Source organism: Hyperolius riggenbachi, chromosome 2 (assembly GCF_040937935.1).
Source record: "Hyperolius riggenbachi isolate aHypRig1 chromosome 2, aHypRig1.pri, whole genome shotgun sequence".
NCBI lineage: Eukaryota > Metazoa > Chordata > Amphibia > Anura > Hyperoliidae > Hyperolius > Hyperolius riggenbachi.
In genome coordinates this window covers 464,867,669-464,890,392 of record NC_090647.1, presented here as the reverse complement: position 1 = coordinate 464,890,392, position 22,724 = coordinate 464,867,669, and the positions used below count along the sequence as shown (strand labels likewise).

The 22,724-nt window shown below is 41.7% G+C and overlaps 1 protein-coding gene across 1 annotated transcript in view; it reads left to right on the top strand.

Annotated features, from left to right (window-relative positions):
* The window catches only part of LRRC75A (leucine rich repeat containing 75A), a 382,041-nt gene that overhangs the window by 91,499 nt on the left and 267,818 nt on the right, over positions 1–22,724 (top strand). The window contains exon 2 of the mRNA XM_068270169.1: positions 17,525–17,653. Coding sequence (XP_068126270.1) covers positions 17,525–17,653 — 129 coding nt within the window. The remainder of the gene's footprint in view (positions 1–17,524; positions 17,654–22,724) is intronic.

The following is a 22,724-nucleotide window of genomic DNA, read 5'->3' as shown; positions in this document are numbered from 1 at the left end:
TGTGACTCGGCGGCGGCTGCTCTGCGGTGCTGCTCTGGAAGTGCTGCCGCTCTCTCTCCGTGTCAGAGCGGTCAGCTGCGGTGGGGAGAATATATTGGCACCTGGTCCTGGGGGGGAGAGGGGGGTCGGCCAGACATAGGCATGCTCTGCATGCTACAGTATCTGATATGCGGCTTGCGTCCGGAGCTGGGGGAAAAGGTTACATAGTAACAAAATTAGATTGATTTTTAACTTCTACATTGGCTTTTAGGCTCACTTATATAATAAATAAAACATTGCAATAGTGTTTTAAATTTCAATTTGGGGGCTAACAGTTACTCTTTAATGCTACCAAGTCTTCTATCCCAGTGTTTTTGCGCTCCTGCGACACACCCTCAGTTAAAATGTGGTTTAAGAGGGTCCAGATAATAGGCGATATTGAAGAACTTATGTATTTAAGACAGGATAAACTATAAAAATGTACCTTTACGTGGGCATTATGGTTTCACTGTAAGGATGGGAATGTATACAAAACTTGATATAAAGAGGGTGCTCTCTTTCTCTTCTCGCTTTTTCTTTCTGATTGTCTGGTGCTTTCTGAAGGGGGGAGTGGTCCTTGTTGATATATTGACTTCCTCTGTTTATTCTTTCTAACTTTCTTTTTCGTCCTGGAAAATCCAATGGGGAATCCTCAGTATTCTCCTGACTTAGTGATATGTGTGAGTCATTGCGGTCATGATTTGTCTGTTTATGGGTTATAGAGTTATACAATCTGCTGTTCATTTGATGTCTGATGGAAATTCATTGCTGTAATGTGATTAAGTGTAAATGACGGGGGTTTATTCCTTTTTATACTTATCGGTTTGTGTTTGCTCCAACAAAGGCACTTGCTTTTTCTTGGAAATTTTTGTATAACCAATGACTAAATAAATAAAAATTGTTACCGAAAAAAAACCTAAAAAACCCCCAGAATATTGCTGACATTGGGTGGTTGCTCAATTGCGAACAGGTTTATCACCTGTGGAGTATACCTGTCAATCACTTGGGTCTCTGCTCTTCTCATATGGGGCCATATGCAATTCACTTTTTCTCCTTAATTTTCTCCTGGTGATATTTTCACAGCTTGTCAATAAAATGCCTTCAGAGCTAACAACAAGCAAGAAAATACTCATAATTATTTTGATAGTAGTTCTTCACTTTTTTAATTGCAGAGTGATGAAAAGTTATTTTAAAAAGAAGATGAAAAATTATCTCCTAGGAGAAAACACAGGAGAAAAACGTCATTGCATATGGCCCCATGGTCGCAATTCAAGTTCAACCCATTGCAGTCGGGGTGGGGAGTAGATAAAGGGGAATACAACAACTGCAAAAGTATGCACCTATTATACAATTATGTATTTTGGAGGCACCCAGGGGTCTTGATAATAGTTAAATAAATAGAGGCATGGCACTTAACAATAAATCTTATGGGCCTGGCCTACTGTCTCAGGTATTGTGCCTATTTTGCTGTTCCTCACTAAGGTGTTATTTTTGGACTTTAATGATTTTGTGAAGTATGTGTTGTACTTACCTTTACTCATTTATGTATTATTAACACTTTTGGGCACCTGCAAAAATACATACCTTGTATATTTCATATTGTAAAGGCACTTGCACATTTCCTCCTCACTTTGCCGTAGAAAAGTACACACTGCTATGCCAAAAGCTGAATAGTGTGTTGGTACAGCCATCGTTCCTAAACTGCCACCTGAAACGATCTGTTGAGACCATTTGGAACGACGTTAAAGTGGGCTGAAACTCACATTTCTGGATACAGCAGAAGCTATTCTGCATTGTTTGCTCAGTTCAGCACAGTCAAACTGATACTTTTGGTATGGCAACTGCACTCTTATCAGTTAGCTTCTAAGTGAAGTGAAAAGTTTGAGTATTAGCCCTTTCAGTAACTTGGAAACTAATAATATGTTTTTAGCCATAACTTTTATTCTTTGTTTAAAGGGCACCCGAGGTGAAATTAAACTAATGAAATAAACAATTGTGTATAACTTCCTTCTCCTAAAAATGACTTTTTTAAGATATTCCACAGTTTTATTTTATGTTTAAATCTACTTTTTAAGTTTTAACTGTTTTATTATTTTTGCTCATGACACATTCATTGACGTATGCCAGAGCTAAAATTTAGTACTACCGAGTGTGACCTGTTTTTACTGAGCCTACATATCGGACCTTATTGTTGAGGCATAGTGGGCAGCAGTAATTCATAGGGTACTAGAGGTTACATACCACTAAATGCATCACTCTATCCAGGTTATCTTTAGAATGTACAATGCATGAGCTAATTGTTGAAATGATTAATGGAAAGTGTCTTTTAATAGCCTTCCTTTCTTCTTACTTAGTAAAGTCTTGTCACTGTGTCAGCACCTGCCTCTCGCTAGCTCCCTTTTGTTTTGCTGATCACACACAAAAATAACCGCAGGCCCTTATTTGCGATGTATTAATCCTGCTTCGGGTAAGGCTGCTTTTATGCGTTTGTTGCAGCATTGCGAGAATGTGATCTGGAAATATTTGCTCTTATTAAGGTCCATTTCAATTCCAGACAGCTGAATACACAGGAAGGGATTCTGAGCACAGATGTCACTCACTGCACTTGTCCCACTTAGGTTTCAGCAGATTTTGTTTTTCATATTTTCCCTCAAGTGATGCAAAATGAAGAGAAAAAAAACCCACTCAGAAATTAAGGCGGAGTGCGGAGCTGCTACCAGGAATACCAATGACTACGATGTGGCAGGACCTGTATGCTGGATTCACTATAGTGAGGCTGACAACTCTCTAGAGTTCATTTAATCGGAAACCTCGAGGCTGCCTTTCAGCTCTCCAAAAGCACTAGCAGAATAGACTGATGTCTGGAAATTGCCGGGGACAGGCTGCACACAGGATCTGACAAGAGTTATCAGCCGCCTATTGTCCTGCTGATTCTGCTTTGCATCTGTACATCAGTCAGAGAGAGTTATTTCTCTGTACATCCCTATTTGCCAGAATGTCGCACAGCGCTTGTTTTTAACCTTTTATTGCTCTTTTAAAGTGAAAGTACTTTTAACATTTACACCTATTGGTAATTATAATTATGGGTGTATTTAATGGGAACCTAAACGGAGCGGGATATGGATGTTTCTTTTTAAACCATACCAGTTGCCTGGCAGTCCTGACTCCTGCTGATCTCTTTCACTACAGTAGTGGTTGAATCAGACCTGAAACAAGCATGCAGCTAATCCAGTCTTACTTCAGTCAGAGCACCTGATCTGCATGCTTGTTCAGGGGCTGTGGCTAAAAGTATTAGAGACACAGGATCAGCAGGAGAGTCAGGCAACTGGTATTATTTTAAAAGGAAAAATCCATATCCTTCTCAGTTTAGGTTCCCTTTAAAGCTAATGGGAACCTAAAAAAAACAGATACTTACCTAAGGAGAGGGAAGGCTCTGGGTCCTATAAAGCCTTCCTGTTCCTCTCACGGTCCCGTTGTTCCAGCAATGTCACCCCATTTTATTCCCCCGTGGGAAGCTTTGGAAGTCTTTCAGAGCCCGAGTGCTCCTGAAGACAGGTGGCTCTGTACTGCGCATGTGTGAGCGTGAGAGAGAAGGCTTTCGAAGCCTCCTTTGGCGGCAGAGAGCAGTATTCCACCAGTGCTGAAGCGAGGGGACCGTGAGCGGTGTGGGTACACTCCCATTAACTTTTTACGTTTTTTTTAAACATTTTAATATTAAGGCATCTTTTCCTTTATGTCTTCAGCCACTTCCCCACAGTGTCACAGGGAGACAAACACCAGGTACACAAATCAAATCAAAGCTAGCTTTATTGACATGACCAAGATTCATACAGGCATTGCCAAAGCAGGAGGAAATGGGGGGCATGTAAGGGGGTGGGGGGTACAGTCGGTTAGCAGTTCGTGAGCATTTTTAGGTTTCCAGGTTATTTATGCTCCTCTCAGTCTGTGGAGCAGTGACTGTCACTGTGGATTCCTCTTCTAGTAGAATGTAAAGTTTTCTCTCATTCTCTAATGTGTGAAAGTCTGGAAATAGTTCTACTCCCACAGCTAATAAGCATATTCAGGAGGGTGGGGCTGGTGGAAGGAGCTGGCTGTCAATTGACACACGCCGACCAGAATATGGAGGTACACTCCGCTAGACAGCAGACATAAAAATTACATCGTCTGAATAGAAAAATAATACCTTTATTCCTTGATTTTATTTAGAGTGCTAATATTTTTCATGTTTTATGTAACCGATATTGGATTTTCGAATACAGGTCTAATTTCAAGGGGCACCCGTACAAAATATGATTATTTAAAAAGCAATGTCACTTTCATTAACGTGTACATGAGACGACGTGTAGATTTCAGTAGGTTTCCTGCCAAAATCTATTAAAATCGATGCGCTGCGTGTGTTAGCAATCAGTCTCTTTCTGGTCAGATTTCCTTGGTTTTCCAGCTCTGGTGACAATTTAATGGCATATGGTTAGCTTAAAAAACACATTAAGATTGGCATTCGCATTCAGAAACCTTTTTTACACTCCAACTGTATAATGATACAGAATGATCGGAAATCAGATCGGACATGTTGGAAATAATCGATCTGACAGTAAATCTACCAGAAAATCTCAGTGTGTACCAGGCATAAATAGTGATAAGCAGCTGCTCTATTGGACTTGCCTTTACAAATAAAACTATTGGCCTTGAGGCTGCAGTGCATCTGTTTGTCCATCAGAGGTTCTGTCCCTGGGACAGTTCACTCTTTTTTTTTTAAACTGATCCGTTTCAACTGTTTTGTACTTTTTGTAGTACACTGTGCCAATATGTTTTATTATATGTTATGTTTTTAATTTGGTATTTTACTTTTTTTGAGCAATAGGAAGGAGTTGGGAGTGGTTATGCTGTACCAAGCAATGTATTACCCATATGGCCTTGTTTAATGTATTGCTTTATTTTTAATGTACAGTTTAATGTTAATGTACTGTACCTGTTTACATCTTAATGTAACGAATGTTAATGTGAGACTGCTGGTATGCAAGTGGTTAATGTACCGCTAAAATACCGCTTGGACTGAATGTTTGAAGCCCTGCTTGAGCTCTGCTTTTAACAAGAAGTCCGCAAAAAGCTTTAAAGCGCACTGCAATGCAAGTGAATGGATGTGTTTTTTTAGTGCATAGAGGCACATAGCAATGGGCTTTGGAGATGCATTTTTTCCCCTAATTAAAAAACAAAACAAAAAACATGTTCATATAAAAACAAATCTTTATTGCTGCACTGCTACATCAAATAAGCAAAACATGCCGTTCAAGCGCGATGAAGTGCATGTAAACGCAATGGCTCTGCTTTACAAAAGAACCCACCCAATGTGACTGAGGCCTTAGTAACTTGCTTCATATAGTCTGGAAAATGTGTCAGTGCTATGTTATTGCATAGTAATTCTGACTTTGGGCAGTTAGCCATCTGCTGGGCTTTGCTGTCAATCGTTGTGCATGTGTGTTCCAGACGACATATTCCCAAAGCAGGGCAATGTGCCACATCTTCTTGTCGTTATGGTCATTCTGTGACACTGTTGTCATAGGGTTATTCATTTTACTGCTGTTGGCAGTGCCATCCCCATCTAGTGTATGATTAACAATCCTGGCAAGGGCACTGTCTGCACTGAGTTTGTATCTGTGCCCTCCCCATATTTCTGTGAGATTATTTGACATCAGCTAATCAAGGAGATTATACACAGATAAAACAAGCTCTGCCACTGAATGACTCCACGGGACAAAACATTCGGCACGCCTGGAGCAGGACGGTAAAGGTCATTTTCATTAAAAATAGTTATAAACATAGATCAGTGCTACGGAAGGCATTTTGTAATTGAATGTTATAAAAAATATATCTTTTCATTTTAAGCTTTTTATGAACTCCTCAGCTGCCCGGTTGCTTAGATTTTACTACTTTTAACCATGGAAACAGTACAGCTGTCAGTTAATCAACAAGAAGGAAGTGGGAATATTTGAGAAATGGGGCTTCACAGTGACAAAGTGAAGGTTGGAGCTCATTATGCTTCAGAGGAGAAAATACCAATATATTGTATTTAAAGGGAACCTTAAAGTGTAGCTGTCAGCCATACTGTGCCAGATAAAAAAAAAAATGACACATATAAGTAGATACATACTCTACTTACATAACATGTGTATTGCACAGTCCAAGTGTTCATTTCAGTGAACTTTATGAAATAAAAAAGGTAAATGGAGAGAATTCTGTTCACTGGCAGGGGCCATCTTTACTCCCTCCAGCTGAAGCCAATGGTGAGGTCATTTCCTCCCTTACTCCCCCTCCTCCCCACACCAATAGCGAGCGTTGATTGTAAATGCAGGGAATCCCTAAGGAAATGATAGCATGGACGGGGGTCCTCATGGATGCGATGCGGTGGTGGCAGCCACTGCCCACATGAATCAGCTGAGATGCCTGTCGGGCTGGAGTGTGGGGAGGGGGAAGACATGGACAGTCATGGGAGGCAGCCAATGAGAGGAAAAGGAGTGAGAGTGACACAGGCTGCAGCCAATCAAGCTGAACTAGCTGCGTCTGTGCAGAAACTCCCCCCGCCCCAGCCTGCACTGCAACTTCTCTTTTGCAGCTGATTACTGGCTGCGTACTAAGGAGCTGGGGACATGAGGATTAACCCATTCAGGTTCCGTCGTTTTCACGTGAGAAATGTTCACCTCCCATTCATTAGCCTATAACTTTATCACTACTTATCACAATGCACTGATCTATATCTTGTTTTTTCCGCCACCAATTAGGCTTTCTTTGGGGGGTACATTTTGCTAAGAGCCACTTTACTGTAAATGCATTTTAACAGGAAGAATAAGAAAAAACGGAAAAAAATCATTATTTCTTAGTTTTCAGCCATTATAGTTTTAAAATAATACATGCCTCCATAATTAAAACTCACGTATTGTATTTGCCCATATGTCCCGGTTATTACCCTGTTAAAATTATGTCCCTATCACAATGTATGGCGACAATATTTTATTTGGAAATAAAGGTGCATTTTTTCCATTTTGCATCTATCACTATTTACAAGTTTAAAATAAAAAAAAATATAGAAATATTTCATCTTTACATTGATATTTAAAAAGTTTAGACCCTTAGGTAAATATTTACATGTTTTTTTTTTTTATTGTAATGGTTTTTTTTTTTTATAGTAAACATTTTATTTGGGTAGTTTTGGGAGGATGGGAGGTAAACAATAGATTTATAATGTAAATGTGTGTTAATTTTAATTTTTTTTTCTTACAGGTGTAGTATTACTTTTTGGCCACAAGATGGCGGCCATGAGTTTGTTTACATGACGTCACTCTAAGCGTAACATACGCTTACAGTGATGCATCGGGAAGGGAACGGCCAGAAAAGGCGCAGCTTCCGAGAGAAGCTGTCGCTTTTTCAGCGGGGTAGAGGAATCAATGATCGGGCACCATAGCCCGATACATTGATTCCCTGGCTACTGAATCTGCTGCCGGGAGTGCGCATGGTTCCTGGACGTAGAAACTACGTCCAGGAACCAAAATAGGTTAATCTCTGCAATAAAAAAGTAAGATTGATATTAAAGTTATGCATTGCCTTTTTAGCATTCCTTTTATATGATCAACAGATAGAAATAGATAATTGATTTTGTTTTTCATGCCTAACAGTTACTCTTTAAAGGAAATGTCCGAGCTGGAAAAAAAATGACTTCTACTTACCCGAGGCTTCCTCCAGCCCCTTGCAGCTGACATGTCCATCGCCGCAGGTCTGTTCCTGGCCAGTGTCCCGGGGTCCCCTACGTTCACAATGGCAACCTTGCCAGATCCGAATCTTCTGCGCCTGTGCGAGAGCCGCTGTCACTCACGTCCATGTGGTCTGGAGTGTAGTACGCAGGCTCAATAGTACACTCCAGGCCACGTGGTCGTGATTGACAGCGGCTCTTGCGCAGGCGCAGAAGATCTGAACCTGGCGAGGTCGCCATCGCGGATGGAGGAGATCCCGGGACACCGGAGCTGCGGCGAGGGGTATGTCAGCTGCCAAGAGCTGGAGAAAGCCCCGGGTAAGTAGATTACATTTTTTTTCCAGCACGGACATTTCCTTTAAGTGACATGGGACATGATGAGATAGACATGTGTATGTACAGTGTCTAGCATACAAATAAATATCCTTTGTTGCACCTTTCTCTGTCTAGTGTCTAGCATACAAATAAATATCCTGTGTTGCACCTTTCTCTGCCTGAAAAGGTTAATATTCAGCTATTAAGAACAAAGGAAATTGAGCGCTGGATGTAATAGTAGTAGTAGCTGACAGAGGCTTTCCAATCCACAGTGGAACAAACAAGTAGGTAAGTATCATCCTCGGCGCTGCCTCCAACACAGTTGCTGCCTGTAGTCCTCTGGTGTTCAAAGGACAACATGTGGCCAGCACCAAGCGTACAAACCACAACACAGGCTCAGTTCAGATGCAACAGGGGGTTAACACTTTATTAGTACAACTGGGTCTAGGTTAAAACATGCAACTTACATTGCGAGTCTATGCACACTGGACCCTTACTGCATAAATGTGCCTATAAGGCTCTTGCACAGACAAAAGTCACTATGCATTACATATATGGAACCATCTTTGGTTCTCTTGGGAGTAGCCCGTTTCTCCTTCCCAATTGACCAGGTTTTGGCTAAACGCCGCCATCAGGGGATTACAGTAATCTTCACTGATAAAGAAGTACTGCCATAATAATAGTTCCCTGGCAGAAAACTGGGATTCTGAGCGCAGGGGATACTGTAGATACAAAAAGATCAATAGTCCATATATTTTAGGTCTCTGATACACGGACAGACTGTTTCATTGAGCTGAGATAAAACAATAACTCTACAGGAGTTGACTTTCACTCAAAGTAAACTGAGCACCATTTTTAGCAACCAGGTAATCTCAATAGCACATTAAAAGTGCATACTAACAATGTAGCTCACTGCTAAAAGAAATGTCCATTCTACCACTTCTTTTTACTTTTAAATGTTTGTTAGAGACTTTTATTGTCCTACTTTGGAGGTCTGCAATCCACGGAAAGAGCAGGCAAATAAGGATTGCTGTAATTAGCTGTAGCAATAAGCAAAGAGTCATACTTGATTACATTTACACCCCCCCGTATAAATAAGGGCAGAGGGAAGGGGAGGGGAGAATAGCAGCTCCTACAGATATTAGAAACCAGGAAAAAAGCTGCTTGGATCCCTTTAAGTTTCATTTTAAGCCCAGAGTTCCGGGATACTTTAAGGCCACCACTGTTGGTATGGCATGTATTGAAGCAATTCCATTGTTTTACTGCCACACGATTACATTAAGCAGACAGCCTAACAGGAGCCCTCACAAGTATTTTAATACATACCCTCCTTTGCAGCAAATGCCAGAATTGCCTGTTTGAGCCTGCGTATTGTCACGCATTTGACTTCTCCTTTGCTTCTCTTTTAGATATTTTTTTCAAAGGTTTTGTTTTGTTTATCTGTCCTGAGCAGAGGCCTGGCTTTCACAGTCTAAATCTCCAGTAGGGCAACTGTGAGCACCCCAAGCACAAAAGCGCATCTGGGTAATCATAAAAGTATAAATAGCTAAATCCACAAAACTAAATATGGTTACACTTGTCATCTCCAGCAGATCCATCAGCTCGCTCACATCTGTCCAATGCCTCTCAGCTATCATTATCACTTCATACTAATGAACAGAAAACCAATCAATCAGCTGCAGCAGCGACATGGATCAGGGAAGGAATGGAAAGCATTTTAAAGCCTTGAGCTACTCAGGCAGTTTTTACATTTTAGAGATTACCAGATTAGCAGCCTCTATGCTGCGCTGCGGTGGGAGATTACTCATGTTATTGAATTGAGACGGAGCGTTCTCTGGCATTGATTGCTGCGCGCAGCATGTGCGGCGGAGCCAAGAGATGTCTGTTCAGCTCTCAGCTAAACAATATTTCATTTTATAACAATACAAAGTTCCTTCACTCATCGCTGGGTACGATCTACCAGTAAACACAGAATAATCCATCAACAGCACTGTCTCAGATTCACAATCAATACAATTTATTAGACAATCACAAAACAAAAGTTTGCCTTCTTAAAGCAGAATGAAACCCAGCATTTCTACGTTGCTCTAATAGATTATTTACAGCATATTATATACAACCAGCATTTTTTTTTTTACTAGAACTGCATTCAAACGGTTAACAGGCTTTAGAAGCTTCCCTTCCTGCAGAGCTGGCCGCTTCCGAACTTTACATAATGTTGTCTTGTGTTTAATTGTATCAAGTGAGAAATGTAAACAAAGCCTTCTCTCACACTGCTGGGTCCCCTGAACAAAGTCAGACAAGCATAAATGCTTTCTGAGGCAAACTTTTGTTTTTGGCCCCTTGTAGCCCCTTACACACTCCTAGGAGTTCTGGTTCACCATGAGCTTGCCGGGTAATATTTAACTTTAGAAAATCACAAAAAGTATAACATGAAGTATTCATAATTATATATTAAAGCCATTTACAGAGATATGAACACCTATTTAATAAAATATATAAAATAAACCTTGCCCGAAGGGAGGCTCGTAAATAGTGTGGGACGTGGGAAAGGGGGGGGGGGGTGACAGGCATTACTTACCTTCAGAAGGCTGCTCTCTAGCCCCTTGTCTGTATCTCTGCTCTGCCATCTTCAGCCAGACCCGCAGCTGCAGCAGTTTCAAGCTCCCACGGTGGTGTCATGCGTTACGAACTGCGACACTGCATGCCGGGAGATACAGCCCTTCAATGGTAATGCATGGACTTGTATTGAGAAACGCCAGCTACCAGCATGTATTGCGGAAAGTATATGACATTAGTCACATTAGAGGTAATCTAATCTGGCAATATATGTGCAGATCTTTCCAATCTAATCTGATCAGCATGAGATCTGTTGGCTGCCCATACACCGCAGGCCGATTCCTGCTCGTTTTCAGCATCAAATCTTTCGGGAATCGGCCTTGTGACGCCGCATCCACCTCCATCGATGTCCCCCAAATGTTATATGCCCTCCGTGCGTTAAAATATCTCACCTGTCCAGCTGCTGCCGAGTGTCCAGCTGTGCTTCTGCATACTTGTCCCATGTGACTTTTGTGTATAGCACTGATGCATGTGTGGCTCCAGTGCTATATGCAGAAGTCATGTGGGACACTTGGCGGCAGCTGGACAGGTGAGATATTTTAGTTTCAAACCGTTTTCATTTTGTAAGGAAAGCAATATAAGACCACAATATAAGGCATTGTCAATGACTCTTGTCAGAGTTATAAATATGCTATCTTCAAAGTGCACGTATCTGGAAATACAGGTGTGGACAGATGAGATATTTTAACGTGTGGGCAAGTACAGCACATTAACTTATGGGGGGACAGTGGCTGGGGTTTCCTTTGTGTTCATTGCTTGCGCTATTGCATGCTGTTACCACTGCGCACCCGACCATGTCGGACCGAGATTTACCAGCTTGCTCAATCGATACATTTGACCGAAATCGGTCAAATCCTTGATGGGCACTGATTTTTATTGAGTTGATCATAATTATAGAATCGGGTGGTTGATCGGCTGTGAAATCACCAGATGTATGGCCACCTTAACACTTCCAGGCAATATAATGAGTATCCGGCTGTGTGAAAATGTGGTACAATGATATTGGTACAATTCCTGCCAGCTGCAGACTTGCCTCTGAAAGTGGCAGGAACTGTGCATCTGGGGTTTGTTTTTTCCTCTGCAAACTGTTTAGTTATTCCAGTCTGGCATAGAAGTCGCTTCACAGGTGGCTGCAGCATAGAATGAAGTGATCACGCTGATGGGGAATAGTGCAGAGTTTCCTTACTGCTCCGAATATTACACAAGGGGATTATTGCCTTGGTAGAAACAGATCTCAGGAGGCTGCAGGGTTACCTCATTCACCTGTGTCAAGGTTCTCCCAAGAACATGAGACATGAATGCCTGCTGCTTGTCTATTCCCTGTCGTAATAACAATACATCACCTCATCCTCACAGAAGAACGATGTGTCACTGAGAGGGAACACCTCATCTACACAGAATAATTACTGCGCCTGTGACACTCCAGACAATGCGAGAGTGATTGACAGCGGCGGTCACGCAGGAGCAGTGGATACAGACCTGGCGAGGTCGGCATCCGCAACGGAGGGGACCAGGAGCCACTGGAGCTGCAGCAAGGGACATGTCGGCTGCCAGGGCCTAGAGGAAGCCTCGGGTAAGTAAAGCTAATTTTCTTACTTTAGCTTGATGTTTCCTTTAAGAACCGATATAACTATTTCCATACTCCACACATTAGAGGATGAGAGAAAAATATACATCTTACTGGGAGAAGAGGAATCCACAGTGACAATTTGTGCACACTGTGGGGTTGATTCATCAATGAGATGAACGAGAATAGCAGATCACCAATGATCAGTACCTCTCTAAAGTTGCACATACATCAAGCGATGTATAGGCAGATTCGACCAAGAGACAATTCTCTCTTATCGAATCTGATAAGAAAGAGATCTGTCAGCTGCCTGTATACCACAGGGCGATTCCCAATCAATTTCATGCTAAAATCGATCCAGAATCGGCCTTGTGTGCTGCATCCGCCGCCCCGATGCTGTGCCTCCCTAATGTAAATGTCCCCCGTGCCCCGTGTAAATGTATACATTACCTCTCCGCCGCCTCCGGTTGTCCCCGCTGGCTTTCGGGATTCCATCTCTGCAGGGGATATGGGGGACATTTACATTAGGAAGACAGCGTTGGGGGTTTCGTCACACTCATCGATCTTTGGGAAATTGCACGCTGTTACGTCGTGCACCCGCTCGAGCAACATCTTGCAGCATGCACGATTGAGAATGCAACCAATTTTCATCCCGAAATTGGTTGCATTGTCGGTCGGAAATGCACTTGGCGGCACCGATTTTCATCCAATTCGATTATAATAATTGAAATGGGTGGTTGATCGGCCGACACGTCGCCTGATGTATGGTCACCTTAATTGTTTGTGGCAAGATTGCTTACTACATTGGAACTGCATTGACTTTGCACGTTATTGATTGAATTGAAAACTACAGTGCCTGACTTTTCAACTCTCGGAATGTTTTTCTGGACTCTATGCTGTCAGCCTTGAGCACGTAGTTAGTTATCTGCTGTGAAGTACAGTTGCAGCATATTTTTGGATTTAGCCATTTTTATATCAGTGGTCGTTTTAGGTATTTACCGTACTTGTTTGATGCTCCTGGATTGTTTCTCTTCTGTTGAATTGTTTTGATGACTTCTCCTCAAGTGGAGATTGATCCTGTCTGGGGGATGGTAGGCTGAGAGAGGTCAGTCAAAAGCACCCAAGGTTTTATATAGACAATGTCTGCACAATTACAACAATTTAAAGGACAACTGTAATGAGAGGGATATGGAGGCCGCCATATTTATTTCCTTTTAAATTATACCAGTTGCCTCGGTATCCTGCTGATCCCCTGCCTCTAATACATTTAGCCCTAACCCCTGAACAAGCATACAGCAGATCAGATGTTTCTGACGTTATCACCAGATATGACAAGATTAGCTGCATGCTTCTGGTGTTGTTCAGACACTACTGCAGCCAAATAGATCAGCAGGGCTGCCAGGCAACTGGTATTGTTTAACCATTTATGCAGTCTGGACGTGATCCTCATGTCCAGGCGGCTGCTGTGCTGCGGCGCTTCGGCGCGCGTGCCCCCATGCCACAGTTCCCATTCATCGATCTAAGTCAGAGAAAACGATGGCTTCTCATCAGAGGCCGTGGTCTTTCTGCAAAAAAAAAAAAAAGTTTCCCGTCCTCTTAGTGCTTCCTTGAAGCACTAAGAGACGGGAAAGTTCTCGCTTCCAGGACGAAAAAAACCCCAAATCTCACTGTGGCCAAATAGTAAAACTACATCTACATACATTTTTTAACTAAATAAATCCACATTATTACATTTAAAATTAACTGCTTAACTCCCACACCAAAAATTACCCAAATCAAATTTTTATGGGAAAAACAAAACAAAATATAGTTTAAAAAATAGTTATCTAAGGGTCTGAACTTTTTAAATATGCATGTGAAGAGGGTATATTATGAACATTTTTTAAATTATAAGCTTGTAAATAGTGATGGACGCAAAACTGAAAAAATGCACCTCTATTTCCAAATAAAATATTGGCGCCATACATTGTGATAGGGACAAAATTTAAATGGTTTAATAACCGAGACAAATGGGCAAATAAAATACATAGGTTTTAACTATGGTAGCATGTATTGTTTTAACGCTATAATGGCAGAAAACTGAGAAATTATGCATTTTTTAAAATTTTTTCTTAATATTCCTATGAAAATGCATTTAGAAAAAAATTATTCTTAGCAAAATGTACCATCCAAAGAAAGGCTAATTGGTGGCGGAAAAAAACAAGATATAGATCAATTCATTGTGATAAGTAGTGATAAAGTTATTGGCAAATGAATGGGAGGTGAACATTGCTCTGTTGCATAAGGTGAAAAATCCCAGCGGGCTGAAATGATTAAAAGGAAATAAATATGGCTGCCTCCTTGTTCGTCTCACTACAGTTGTCCTTTAAAAGGAGGGATTTAAAAGTTTCTTCTGCCACTTGGCTGTATGGGTGATTGGGGTGGGGGGGGGGGGGTGTACTTCTTTGTTATTTGACTTTAGATCTGCTCTATTATTTCACTTTATTACTGCCTTAAGTCCTTTATGTAATCTAATAAATGGCAGATGGGAGGAATCACCCTTTTCAATCTGGAGGATGTTATTAAAATATGTTTCTTTGATTTGTACCTGCCACATTCCATCAGTGATATCCTGGAAAGCGAGATTTTCTGACTAGTACTGTATGCACCTCTGATGTTGTGTCATGTCATGTTTCCTGCATCCTGGGCACCCACACCGCTATATCTTTCTGTCTTACTGCTCAGGTAATCACTGTGCTTAAATTGGTCATAGTAATCTGATGGTATAAATCGAGAAACACAAGTCTGTATATGAAGCACGATAACTCTTCTGGTTGGACAACAGGTGTGGCCAAGTATTACTATTGTGCATTTATATACTTTAGCTCTCAAATATTTTCCACAGAACTTTACAGAAAATATTCTCTGTAACTAGCTGTCAGACTGGCTTACAATGTTATGTTCCTACCACAGGTATTTGCAGGGAAGGTAATCAACTTACTAATGTGTCTTGGGGAGGTGGGAGGAAAGTGGAGCTACCAGAAGAAAACCGGTGCGAAAACAGGGAGAACAATACCCCAACTCTTGTCTCCTCTCTATTTGTAAATTAATATGAATAATAACATGCAAGGCCTGTGCACTTTGTGTCCTGACCAGGATATAAAGCACACCTGAAGTATGAGTGATATGGAGGCTGACCTATTTCCTTTTAAACAATGCATATTGCCTTGCTGCTCTCCTGATCCTCTGCATCCAGTATAAACCCTGAACCCTGAAGCGTACAGACCGGATGTTGCTGACTGGAGTCTGACTAGGTTAGCTGCATGTTTGTTTCTGGTGCCTGATTCAGTCACTACTGCAGCCAAAGATTGATAGTTAGAAACTGAGGCGCCAGATAAGGATAAAATAATTAAAAACCGTTTAAAATAGGGAGGCAGTGGTGGACTTACATCCCCCAAGTAGACTCGACAGTCTGTATACACTGACAAATACTATCTTTATGCAAATAAAATTGTGCAACTCGTTTCGGAGGCTTCAACCTACTTCATCAGGCAATACAAGGAGCAACTTGCCACAAATCTCAGCCAGAAATAGCGCCTCCTTATTTTATCTTCAAGTACTGCAGCCAAAGAGATCAGAAGGACAGCCAGGCACCTGTCTCAGATCAGTACATAGTGATGTGCTATACCTTTAGCAACATATTGATATTTAAACGGTACCTACACTCATTCTGGCTACTTGCCCTTGTTTGCAATGAGCAATTTAATATCTGGGATGCTCAGGTGACAGGTGACCTCTTCTGCAGACAGAACTCTGTATAAGTAATCTGTGATAACAGTGGGGAAGTTGGGTCACCAGTTTAAACCAACTGTTCATTTTCCTTTGCTTCTGTCTGGCAGACTTTAATAACCTGACATTTTCAAAGGTTAGGTTGCTGTTATCTGCCAGTCACAAATCTTGTCACAAAGCTGACTCTGGTGAAGGTTTATGGTTATTTATTGTAGTTCATAATGGGGACATAGTTTCATAGCTCTTGATGTTTTATCAGGGTAATGCTAAGAGCCTGCGTCAGGAGAAATATGCTGTGTGGAAAAATAATGGAAAGAACATTTTTATGACGGGGATTCCTTGCAGTGCATGAAGGGCGGTGCTAAAGCTGTGCATTTTTTTTATTCTTCTTTCTGCACATTATTTTTTATATCACTTTATAGATTAAGACTTTACAAGTAAAAAAAATACTTTTGTACCTTAACGGGTCTCCAATCTGCAGTCATATATGTATAGTGATCAATAATTAATGTTGTCACATGATTACAGGGTTAAAGCAGATCCCAGATGAAAAACTAACTAGAACAAGTAACTTGTCTATATATCTTAACTAAAGTTTAGATAGTTTACACAGCAAATCTAGCTGCAAACAGCTTCAATAGTTTATGATTATTTATTCCTGTGATACAATGAGGGCAGCCATGTTCTGTTTGTCACAGGCTGAGGGCTGGAGATGCTATCAGCTTGCCTGTGTGTAATGTGACAGATTCAGTCCCCTCTCCTCCCCCCCCCCCCCTCCTCGCCTCTGCCTCTGAAATCTCTGGCTAGTAACCTCCTCCTCCTGCCCAGACTGAGCTCCCATAAGCCCTTGCTTCAGTGCCAAGGCACTCTAAAAAGCTGTGGGTGAGGCTTGTTTACTTTATAGGGAATTAGAGTATTAAAACAAAACAAAAAAAGGATTTGACTTGAGGAATGCCCTATAAACTATATGAAAGGAACACAATTCTGCAATGAGTAAAAGTTTATCTCGGATCCACTTTAAAAAACTTTAGTTGTTGTCTATTCAAAAGAGCTTCTCTGAGCTATTTGACCTATTTGGGTCAAATACAGTCCTGTTTTCTGAAGCACTTAAACAGCCAAGAAACAGTGAGAGACAGCTCGAGAAGGTATTACTGCAGGACAGTTCAAAAGGGTCATTATTTCTGCTTTGTTTTATAGCTTAAAAGACGAACTGTGGTTTCTAAACTGCAAATATGACATAATGATGCAATGTTATACAAAGCTATATAACTGAAAATAAAAATGAGACTTTTTTTTTTTGCTAATAATGTTCTATTAATGATCCATACTACAACTACAATTCATAATCTCATATGTTTGTTTTTGCTTCAGTGTCACTTTAAGGAGCACAGACATACTTAGCTGAAAGGTCTGTTTTCACAAATGTGAATTCAATTCAGTGTGTATGAATGCTAATCTATAGGCATCAGGTTCCAGTAACATCTTTTATTCTGTAGGATCTGGGCATGGAGTCTACGTCTTTGGATGATGTTTTGTACCGGTATGCAAGCTTTCGGAACTTAGTGGATCCAATAACGCATGATCTAATCATCAGCCTAGCGAGATATGTGCACTGTCCTAAACCGGTATGTACCTGATATTTCATTTTGTTTAAAAGATAATATATTTTTGTTAAAGCTTTTAAAGAGAATCTGTATTGTTAAAATCGCACAAAAGTAAACATACCAGTGCGTTAGGGGACATCTCCTATTCCCCTCTGTCACAATTTCGCCGCTCCCCGCCGCATTAATAGTGGTTAAAAACAGTTTTAAAAAGTTTGTTTATAAACAAACAAAATGGCCACCAAAACAGGAAGTAGGTTGATGTACAGTATGTCCACACATAGAAAATACATCCATACACAAGCAGGCTGTATACAGCATTCCTTTTGAATCTCAAGAGATCATTTGTGTGTTTCTTTCCCCCTGCATCTCTCATGCACTGAAGTTTCAGGCTGCTCTTTTCTTCCTGCAAACAGCTTTGCCCTTGTCTGTAATTCTTCAGTATGTGAAAGCCCAGCCAGCTCAGAGGACGATTTATCCAGCTTGTAAAAGATAAGAGAGAAGAGAGAAGCTGCTCTAATCTAAACAACACACAGGCAGTGTGCATAGAGGGGCCTGGAAGGGGGAGTTCATAGCAGAACCACAACAGTGAAGAACTTGGCAGCCTTCCAGACACAGGCTGACAAGTCTGACAAGAGAGAGATAAGTTGATTTATTACAGAGACTGTGATAGTACAAAGTGCTGCAGTAAGCCAGAACACATTAGAATAGCTTTTGGAACTTGTAGGATGATAAAAAACAGGATGCAATTTTTGTTACGGAGTCTCTTTAAAGGATATGAAAGATTTTGTTTAAAGGGTAAGTGTATGCATAATATTGTTTATCAGTGTTAAATCATTCTCTAGGGTAACCCTGGTTAATGTAGTAATTTTAATCTATTACTGATATTTGGACTCTCTGGCTTCCTATTACCGGTAAGATATACAAGACTCTGGTCAGCTTCCTCTTGCTCTCCCTCTGCCCATCAAAATCCCCACTACAGGGTTGCTTTTCATTTCTCTTCTGTCTGTAGAATCTCATATTGTTGATTGAGTATCTGTAGGTCAGGTCTGATCTGTACAGGAAGGAAGTGGATTGCAGAGAGGCTGAGTTCAGGCTGATAAGCAGGTAATAACAGATTGACTGGAGATATTCAACAGGTACAAGTGGCAGATAGCAGCAAGAAGACATAGAAGATGAGCTGCACATTGTATTACGAGGCTGAGCAAAATATGTAATGCATGTTAACTTTTATGTGCACTACATTACATCGGTGTGTTGAACTTGTATTCCAACCTCCTGTCAGATTCAGTGTGAAGGGGAAGTGGATAGACCCCTATACATTTACCTATTGGATAGTCTGTATAGTCAGAGTACTGCTGGTATAATGGAAAAATGTACTTACTAATAGCGTACTATATTGGTTTTGTGTTCCTATGTTCTTCAGTTTTTGGGGTTTTTTTTTTTGCTGTTGAAATAATCCCAACAGTTCTCTTTATCTGTAAAACACCTTCACGTCTAACCCTCCTAATGTTCTCTCTTTTCTTAGTCTAATCCTAGCCTTTCCCCACTTTTCCTTTCTGATGCCTAACCTTCCTCCATAATATTATCAATTTCTGATGCTTTTTTCCCTAACCTCCTCCATTAACATTAGCTCTTTCCTGACAACTAACCTCCATAGCTGATAAGGATGCCTCATTTATTGTCCAGCACTATGTAATATGTTGGCGCCATGTAAATCCAAAAAATAATAGTAACAACATTAACTTTGTAACACTAACTACCAAAATTACCCTTTCCTCCTTCCATCTAACCCTTACCCTCTTAATCTGTGCCTAAATCTAAACATCTACCCCAGCCACTAATCCCCATACATTGCCCTCAGTACTTGTCATCTACGTAGAAGCCAAATGCCAACATCAACATTGAGTGCCATACAGCCAATAAGTTGGCATGAGTGAGACTTAAAGGAGTACTGAAATAAAAAAAAAGAGTTTTACTTACCTGGAGCTTCTACCGCCCCCTCCCCCTGCAGACATCCTGTGCCCGCACCGAGACAAAACGATTGGACCGGTCCCCCGCCACGGATCACTTCTGGTTTTTGCAACTTTAATGTCACTGGCCACTGCGAGCAGAGGATCATTTTGTCCTGGCATGGGCACAGGACATCTGCGTGGGGCCGGTAGAAGCCCCGGGTGAGTTAAACTTTTTTTTTTTATTACAGTACTCCTTTAAGCTTCCTACCACCAAGAACCCAGCACAATGTTTCGGGTGTTAATTAGCAGAACATCAGCATCATAATTATACATGCTACAGAGGATATCCTATCTTGTAAAGCTACATACTCACCACAGGACCACAGAAGATAGATCTAATGAGGGGGGGTTCAATCAATGCCGATTCAAACAACTGTCCACGATTGGATCCATCATGGTGGGCGTTCAAACTGCGAACAATTATTGTGTGCAATTGGCTGTCGTTGAACATCGTTTAGCAAAATTACATTTAACAATGTTGCGTGATGTTCTGAAAAATCATTTGTCGTCCAAAATTCTTTGCGTAAAAAAGTTTAGTGGGTATGGGCCTTATGGCCTCAGAGACACTTGTGCTGAAATCAGTGTCTCCCCACAGATAGGCTGGGCTTAAAGCTGATAAGGATGCCATCAGCAAAACAGTCTTGAGGCTCACCCACTGGAAATCCCTCTCTTCTGATGCAGTATTATGATAAAGAATAAACCTGCTTACAGTAGCTATGTTTCATTAGGGCTGTGTTTGCCTTTTAGGGCCCTTTTCCACTAGCAATCCCTAGCATTTGCGCTAAACGCTAGCGATTGCGATTCAGCAAAGTCCTTTTTTTCCCAGCGATTGCGATTTTGCTATGCACTGCATAGCATAGCAAAATCGCGGCAATAATCGCGATCGCGCTTTTGTAAAAACGAATTGCGGTAGTGGAAATTACCTCCCCCCCATTCCTATGTTATTTAGCAAACCCTAGCGATTTTAAAATCGCTTGAGATTTGCAATTTTGCAGTTCAGCAATCGCCTCTAGTGGAAAAGGGCCCCTACTGGAACTTTGCAGAAAACTGTGGATCCACCCTCATTTATTAAGTGTTCCAGTAAAACTTGCATTGTTGAGTTACAGGTCGTCTTCATTTTGCACCCCACCCATTCTTGGGGCCAACATTTTTGTAGCACACCCTGTGGTAGCAGGCTAGTGAAACTTTATTTAAATTGACGTCATGCTACAAAACACATGATCATGCAGTATTTTGTCTGGGGTTCCCAGGGATAATGAAATCTATTAGGGCTCTTTCACATTAGGGCAGATTTTCTGTGTTTCAACGCAAAGGGTAAAGTTTGCGTTACCCAAGGTGAAATGAAAGTCCATAGACTTTCATTTTAGCTTCCACATATAATGCAGCCTTTTTGTGCGTTGCGTTACACTGCACCCAGGCGCAGTTTTTCGGCCGGCGCTAGCTTTATGTGTTACAATTTTAGTCATTGTAAAACGCACACTATGCGCGTTTTTAATCCGTTAACGCAGGCAATCAGTCCCAGAATGCAACAGAGGAACAATGTAGAAAGTTGAAAACTAAAAGAAAAAAAAATTACCTGCGTTTTTCTATGTGCTGTATTGCATTGAAAACGGATTAAAAACGCACACTCACTGCAGTGCAACGCATATCAAAACGGCCGGGGGCATTCGTATTGTGCCGCTAGAGGTGAAATTCTTGGACCGGCGCAAGACGAACCAAAGCGAAAGCATTTGCCAAGAATGTTTTCATTAATCAAGAACGAAAGTCGGAGGTTCGAAGACGATCAGATACCGTTGTAGTTCCGACCATAAACGATGCCGACTAGCGATCCGGCGGCGTTATTCCCATGACCCGCCGAGCAGCTTCCGGGAAACCAAAGTCTTTGGGTTCCGGGGGGAGTATGGTTGCAAAGCTGTAACTTAAAGGAATTGACGGAAGGGCACCACCAGGAGTGGAGCCTGCGGTATGCTTTGAGCGTTCTCCAACGCAAGCTCTGATGTGAAAGAGCCCGCGGATTATTTGTACCTTGGTGTTGCGTCATCAAAGCTTCTCTGCACCACAGACTGCTACCTGCTGTTCTATTGTGTGGATTCCGGACACCCTGGCACGGGATCAGGAGGAAGGATTCCTCCAGCACAGCAAGATTTGGGTTATTTATAGCCCCAAGCTGTTGTGTGGATTGAAGAATTACACTGATGTACGAAAGAACATGCAGGAACCAGCAGTCAGTGGCCTCCATTACACTATAATATAATGTTATTGCCAGACAGAAAGCTTCTGGTGCAATATCGTGCCTTGGGAGCTGGAAAGTGATATCATGTAGAGATCCCAGTGAACAGCAGTGGCTTTTGTGTTTATTTATTGTCTCTCTGATGCATTTAGTTATGAAGGATTTCCTGTTGATTTTTTTCTGTGAGTTTCTGCTGTGTGCGGTTACAAGAGTATAACTCCTAATATATCTTCTCTAGATTGGTTTATTTACCCCAAACATTTTAAGTGTGGAGCTTTTGGGAAACAGGTAGACATAGTTTTGCATCTAGACTCCAATGTCTTTGCAAAGGGAACACAGAGTGCCCACTGAACTAGAAGATCTTAAAATTTAACATGGGCATACAGGACTGGGACAAGCTTTACTAGCAGCAGAGGCAGACGCTTCAAGGTGTGCCCCTCCCCAAAAAAAGGTTTGTATTTGGTGGGGGAATTGATTTACTCTCCCCCCCACTATTAAAGGGAACCTTAACTGATGCGGAAAAAAAGTGTTTCACTTACCCACCCCCTGCAAATGTCCTTGCTCACACTCACATTGCCATCCTTCACATACGCAGGATGGAGCGTGAGACGAGCGCGGCTGGGGTCGCGCAGGAGTAGTGGCCTGCCGACTGATGAGTCAGCAAAAACAGAATTGAGCGGCTGCGGGGCACAGGAGGATCGGTTTGTCCCAGTGCGGGCAAAGGATGTCTCCAGGGGGCCGGTAGAAGCCCCAGTTAAGTACCTAATGACCGCGTCACGCCGATGGGAGTGACCGCGGCGGCAGCCCCAGGACCGCCTAACGCCAGATGGCGTAAAGTCCTGGAGCTGCA